The following is a 7,700-nucleotide window of genomic DNA, read 5'->3' on the forward strand; positions in this document are numbered from 1 at the left end:
AATCTCCTATTGAAGTTAGAATACATATGTCTGATACAGAATCGATGATCCACTCTAGATAATAACTCATCAAAAATTGAAACTAATTCCTACAACATTTACATAATTCACTTTTTTAGGGACATAATTGAACCTGAACACAAATAGTGGGTACAATATTAAAATCGAACACATTCAAGTGAGACCTAATTAAGATGAATACATTTAAGTGAGAATAATTAAAAAATACAATCTGATTTGTTAGTATAATTAACGGCAAGATAACATTGAATTACTATTATAAACATTAAGGATACAAATAAAACGATTTAAATGTTAGGAATATAAATAGAACTTACTCTAAACGTTGAGGACAAAAACGATACTTTATTCGATAAAATGTTAACATAACTATTATATTTATTCGTAGGATCCATTGAAATTAAATTTCTTTCAATTCTATAATTAATAATCCTGTGATAAAATCATTTAAATAAAAACATTGTTCATCTCGAAAATAATAATTAAAATTTGAAATGTTAAAATAATCTAAGGTGACTTTGAATGAGGAAAACTAAAGATACTTTGTTATAATTTAATCACCATTGATCATCACTTTTATGCATAGTTGTCAAAATCGAATCGATAATCGAACCAGTCAGACTATTGGATCACTGGATCACTAATTCAATCGGCAAATCACTCGTTCAACGGGTTAACCCGATCCCACATAAGTAAAACATATAAAATAACTAAAAGCTTAAAAATTAACATTTAAAAAACATATCTCCAATAATATTTTAATAAATATTAAGTCTCAAATCCTAAAAATAAGTAATATGAAAATAAACATAAAATTTTTTAGTACTATTACATAAACAACTCAATTTAACACAATGAAAATAACAATTCATGGATTATATCCAAGGAGTAACTTCAAAGTTTGGATATCTTTCTTTATCTGACAAATCTGAAGCTACATTCTGATTGGTTTCATTCAGATTTATATTTTTCACAAAATTATTATTAGCTTCATCATCATCTCGATAATCTTCCAAATTCAACTGATCTAACATTTTAATAATGTTTCACAAATCATAATCAATAATAAGGCAAAACATTTGGTTAAAACATTACAAAATCATCCCTAACAAAATCATACCCAAATCATCTAAAGCTGATTGAAGAGACATATTTGCAAGATCATTCCGTAAAGCATCAACTTCTTCAGGAGTTGAAAATGGTGGTGAATCTTCCATTATCCATTTTGAATGATCCTCAAATGCATCACGACAAATAGGATCATAACTTTTCTTTCTCATTCGGTTCCTATATTACCAATTAACTTGATTATTCTTATTATGACTAAAAATTTAAAATAATGCCTTCAAGAAAGAATAATAAAAAGTACCTTTGTTGTAGCCTTAAGTTGTAATGAACATAAACAAGATCATTAAGCTTTTGATGCTCCAACCGATTCCTTTTCTTTGAGTGAATGTGTTAAAAAATGCTTCAGTTATGCTCACAACCTAAAGAACTACAAGTTTGACTCAAAACACGAATCGCTAACTTTTGCAAGTTTGGTGCTCCACATCCATAAGATTCCCACCATTGATCATAACATAAAAAGAAAATACTATATCACAATCATAAAAAATCAACTCATAAACATATCACAATCATAAAAGACTAATTTTAATAAAAAATTTATCAGGCATCACTGTACTTCGCTCACGTATTGCAGACTGTCTTCCAAAGTCTCCAGCAACATTCTTAAAGATTCTCATCTCACTTGTCAATTTAGAATTCAAATCTGCATCACCGTAAGCATATCTCTCAAAGACATCTAGTAGGCCAAAAGTTGTTTGCTTGTGCTTTTCAAATTCTCCAGCGTTAAATCAAAAAGCTAGATTTAACCAATAACCAGCTGTAGGAAGGTTTTTTCGAAGTTGTGAATCCCAACGTGTATCTAAAATTTTCAAATAAGGATCAACAACCCTCTTTCTTTTTTTGAAACCTCTTCAGCATCTCTTCCCTAGCCTTATAAATAGCTTGATAAAGGAAACCCATTACAGCTCTATCTTCATTATCCACAATACGCAATACACGAACAAGTGGCTCAGTAAGCTTAACAATATAAGTGCATTGATTCCAAAATTTAGAATCTAAGACTTGATCCACAAACTTTTTAGCTTTGGCTTCTTTAGAGTAAGCTGAGCTTGTCCATTCTCTAGATGTCACCATAGCTCTCAATGCATCCTTTTGAGCCAAAATACTTTGCAAACCAATGAAATTAGTGGCAAACTGAGTTGGAACTGGAAGAAGTATTTCTCATCTGCCTGTGAACTTTCTCATCAAGTACAAGGGAAGGCAATGATTATAGATATATATACTTTGTAATCATTGAAGCTTGTGACACAATTTCACTCACTTCCTCTAACTTCCCAATATCCTGCAACATCAGATTAACACAATGTGCTGCACAAGGAGACCAATACAATCTAGGAAACTCCAATTCCAACAACCTTCCAGTATCAACATAATTTGCAGCATTATCCATCACTACATGTACAACATTCTCAAGACCAACAAATAACACAACATCCCTAAGCAACTTAAACAAAGCTTCAGCAGTTTTTGAGACATGAGAAGCATCAACTGACTTTAGCAAAACAGTTCCTTTAGGGCAATAAACCAAGTAATTAATTAAAGTACGCCTACAATGATTAGTTTATCCATCGGCCATGATAGTACATCCGGTTTGTTTCCAAATCTCACGATAATCTTTAATCATCTTCTTTACATCTTCAACCAATTTACTCAACAAATATCCACGAACTCTTCCATAATTTGGCCCTTTATACCCTGCACCCATGTTTGCAATAGCATCGATCATCGGCTGATAATAAGCTAAATTAACTGCATTTAACGGCACAGAGGTATCCATCATCCATCTTGCAATGGGAATATCACACTTCTCCACAATTTCTTTGCTTTGGAGAATACTTTTGATAGTTGGTTAAGCTCCAAGTGCTACTGCCGATGGAAAAAAAGATTGTAATACCTTGAGTTGTTTTTCTTTTCTAGAGCTAGGTGTTGGAAGTCTTGATTTTTGTTGTTGTCGCATCTCATTACGTTCAATCTCATCAAATTCTCTTTCAACTTCATCACAAACATTATAACTTTCTGCATATTCTTCTTGAGTTTTCCTTTTCTTGGTTCGAAGATCTTCAATGTTTTGATTAAATTGGTGTCTCACCACAGCTGGCACCTTTTGACATGCCTCAATATCTTGGCCTTTTCCAGACAAATAATGGTTAACCCTATTAATTCCTCCACCCCTAATACACTTCTCGCAATAAATACATAACAGAACAGTTTTTTCTTTACCCACAACATGTTTACAATGGCCCCACGCAGGATCAGTTTTTCCCAGTGTTATCAGAATCGAGCCGAACCACCCGGTAGGACTGAAAACCCGGTGAACCCGTGACAGAGCCGGTCCAGGTGAAATTGTTGACCGGATAAGGAAGCGAACCGAAAAAACTCAGTTTGATCGGCCGAGTTTCATCAAAACTGGTGAACCGGCCGATTTCATTTAACCCAAACCGGTTTGAACTCTTTTTTTTTCTTCACTTGAAACGACATCGTTTCAATTAAAATAAAAAAACAAAAACAAAAACTAAACTGAGCTGAAAGTAAGAAACCCTAGCTCAAGCCTCCATCTTCAGCCAGCGCCACCTCACCCGGCTCACCGTGCTTGCAGTCTCACAACCGCACCACCCACCACAGCTAGCGCCACCCCCATCGAAGATTTGAATGTCGTCGCCTCCTGTGTGTCCATCGCCACAGCCTACTGCTAATGCTCGTCGCCTCCTGCTATTGCTACTGCTCGTCACCTCCGGTTTCCCTATTCTTTGTCGGCGGTGCATCAGCCAGAGCCAGGTATGTATTTTTATTTTTTTTAAGTTATTCAGTATTTCAAATTTTCAATAATTTAGTATTTTAGTTAGAATTAATTGATTAATGATGTTGATTATGAATTTTTGTTAGAATTTAGATTGTTGATTATTCAATTTTTTGTAACATATTGTTGTTATATATATTGATTATCTATGTTGATTTCTATTTGATTTCTCTTGATTGTTGATTTATGTTTGATTTCTGTTCAGTTTGTTGATTATCTATTGTTGTTAGATTATTTATTGTTGATTATCTGTTATATATGTTGGTTGCTATTGTATATTATTCTTAGTAGTTAGTAGATTGTTGTTGTATATTATTCCTAGAGATTAGTCATTTAGTCTTGGTTGATTAGGAATTTAGAATGGTTTCATCAAATACACCATCAGAAACACCAACTTCCCAGGAAAAAGGATCAACTCCTGATGCAATAATTGGAACCCAAAAAATAGTAACAGAGGAAAAATTGATCCTGCGTGGGGCCATTATAAACAAGTTACGGATAAAGAAAAAATCGTTCTATTATGTATTTATTGTGAGAAGCTTTTTAGGGGTGGAGGAATTAATAGTGTTAAGCATCATTTGGCTGGAAAAGGCAGAGATATTGAGGCATGTTGAAAGGTGCCAGCTGTAGTGAAATGCCAATTTAATCAAAACATTGAAGATCTTCGAACCAAGAAAAGGAAAACTCAAGAAGAATATGCAGAAAGTTATAATGCTTGTGATGAAGTTGAAAAGGAATTTGATGAGATTGAACGTAATGAGATGTGACAGCAACAAAAATCAAGGTTCTCAACACCTAGCTCTAGAAAAGGAAAACAACTCAATGGATTACAATCTTTTTTTCCATCGGCAGCAACACCTGGAGCTCAACCAACTATCAAAAGTGTTCTCCAAAGCAAAGAAATTGTGGAGAAGTGTGATATTGCTATTGCAAGATGGATGATGGATGCCTCTGTGCCATTTAATGTGGTTAATTGACTTAATTCAGCTTATTATTAACCGATGATTGATGCTATTGCAAACATGGGTGTAGGGTATAAAGGGCCAAATTATGGAAGAGTTCGCAGATATTTGCTGAGTAAATTGGTTGAAGATTATCGTGAGATTTGGAAACAAACTGGATGTACTATCATGGCCGTTGGATGGATTGATCGTTGTAGGCATACTTTAATTAATATCTTGGTTTATTGCCCTAAAGGAACTGTTTTTCTAAAGTCAGTTAATGCTTCTCATGTCTCAAAAACTACTGAAGCTTTGTTTAAGTTTCTTAGGGATGTTGTGTTATTTGTTGGTCCTGAGAATGTTGTACTTGTAGTGACGGATAATGCTGCAAATTACGTTGTTGCTGGAAGGTTGTTGGAATCGGAGTTTCCTAGATTGTATTGGTCTCCTTGTGCAGCACATTATGTTAATCTGATGTTGCGGATATTGGGAAGTTAGAAGAAGTGAGTGAAACCGTGTCACAAGCTTCAATGATTATGAAGTATATCTATAATAATTGCATCCCTTGTATTTAATGAGAAAGTTCACAGGCGGATGAGAAATCCTTCGTCTAGCTCCAACTTGGTTTGCCTCTAATTTCAGTGCTTTAGAAAGTATTTTGGCTCAAAAGGATACATTGAGAGCTATGGTGACATCTAGAGAATGGACAAGCTCAGCTTACTCTAAAGAAGCAAAAGCTAAAAAGTTTGTGGATCAAGTCTTAGATTCTAAATTTTGGAATCAATGCACTGATATTGTTAAGATTACTGAGCCACTTGTTCGTGTATTGCGTATTGTGGATAGTGAAGATAGAGTTGTAATGGGTTTCCTTTATCAAGCTATTTATAAGGCTAGGAAAGAGATGCTGAAGAGGTTTCAAAAAAGAAAGAGGGTTGTTGATCCTTATTTGAAAATTTTAGATACACGTTGGGATTCACAACTTCGAAAAAACCTTCCTACAGCTGGTTATTGGTTAAATCTAGCTTTTTGATTTTAACTCTGGAGAATTTGAAAAGCACAAGCAAACAACTTTTGGCCTACTAGATGTCTTTGAGAGATATGCTTACGGTGATGCAGATTTGAATTCTAAATTGACAAGTGAGATGAGAATCTTTAAGAATGCTGCTGGAGACTTTGGAAGACAGTCTACAATACGTGAGCGAAGCACAGTGATACCTGGTAATTTTTTTTATTAAAATTAGTCTTTTATGATTGTGATATGTTTATGATTTGATTTTTATGATTGTGATATAGTATTTTCTTTTTATGTTAAGATCAATGGTGGGAATCTTATGGATGTGGAGCACCAAACTTGCAAAAGTTAGCGATTCGTGTTTTGAGTCAAACTTGTAGTTCTTTAGGTTGTGAGCATAACTGAAGCATTTTTTAACACATTCACTCAAAGAAAAGGAATCGGTTGGAGCATCAAAAGCTTAATGATCTTGTTTATGTTCATTACAACTTAAGACTACAACAAAGGTACTTTTTTATTATTCTTTCTTGGAGGCATTATTTTAAATTTTTAGTCACATTAAGAATAATCAAGTTAATTAGTAATATAGGAACCGAATGAGAAATCAAAGTTATGATCCTATTTGTCTTGATGCATTTGAGGATCATTCAGAATGGATAATGGAAGATTCACCACCATTTTTAACTCCTGAAGAAGTTGATGCTTTACGGAATGATCTTGCAGATATGTCTCTTCAATCAGCTTTAGATGATTTGGGTATGTTTTTGTTAGGGATGATTTTGTAATGCTTTAACCAAATATTTTGCCTTACTATTGATTATGATTTGTGAAACATTGTTGAAATACTAGATCAATTGAATCTGGAAGATGATCGAGATGATGAAGCTAATAATAATTCTGTGGAAAATGCAAATCAGAATGAAACCAATCAGAATGTAGCTCCAGATTTTTCAGATAAAGAAAGATATCCAAACTTTGAAGTTACTCCTTGGATATAATCCATGAATTGTTATTCTCATTGTGTTAAATTGAGTTGTTTATATAATAGTACTAACAAATTTTATGTTTATTTTCGTATTACTTATTTTTAGGATTTGAGACTTAATATTTATTAAAATGTTATTGGAGATATATTTTTAAATGTTAATTTTTAAACTTTTAGCTATTTTATATGTTTTACTTATGTGGGACTAGATTAACCAGTTGAACCAGTGATCCACCGGTTGAACCAGTGACCCAATAGCCTGACTGGTTCAATTACCGGTTCAGTTCTGACAACTATGATTTTTCCTCTGTTGCTGTCTTTTTGGGTTCCAATTGTTGCATCAGGAGTTGATCCTTGTTCCTGGAAAGTTGGTGTTTCTGATGGTGTATTTGATGAAGCCATCCCAAATTCCTAATTAACCATGACTAAATGACTAATCTCCAGGAATAATATACAACAACAATCCACTAACTACTAAGAATAATATACAACAACAACCAACATATATAACAGATAATCAACAATCAACAATCTAACAACAATAGATAATCAACAAACTGAACAAAAATCAAACATAAATCAACAATCAAGAGAAATCAAACAGAAATCAACATAGATAATCAGCATATATAACAACAATATGTTACAAAAAACTCGACAATCAACAATCTAAATTCTAACAGAAATCGACATATATAATCAACATCATTAATCAATTAATTCTATGTAAAATACTAAATTATTGAAAATTTGAAATAATGAATAATTTAAAATAAATAAAAATGCATATCTGGCTCTGGCTGATGCACCGCCGAC

General features: G+C 33.2%; 1 protein-coding gene across 1 annotated transcript; it reads right to left on the reverse strand.

Moving 5' to 3' along the window:
- Nucleotides 1–896: 896 nt before the first annotated feature.
- LOC107464559 (uncharacterized) lies at nt 897–3,911 on the reverse strand. Its single transcript, XM_016083481.1, has 7 exons — nt 3,735–3,911; nt 3,044–3,328; nt 2,758–2,953; nt 2,373–2,658; nt 1,997–2,254; nt 1,142–1,308; nt 897–1,048 (listed from the first exon to the last, which is right to left on the reverse strand). The coding sequence occupies exons 1-7, from the start codon at nt 3,909–3,911 to the stop codon at nt 897–899; spliced, it is 1,521 nt and encodes a 506-aa protein (XP_015938967.1).
- Nucleotides 3,912–7,700: the final 3,789 nt, after the last annotated feature.

The sequence above is a fragment of the Arachis duranensis genome, chromosome 9 (assembly GCF_000817695.3).
Source record: "Arachis duranensis cultivar V14167 chromosome 9, aradu.V14167.gnm2.J7QH, whole genome shotgun sequence".
Taxonomy (NCBI): domain Eukaryota; kingdom Viridiplantae; phylum Streptophyta; class Magnoliopsida; order Fabales; family Fabaceae; genus Arachis; species Arachis duranensis.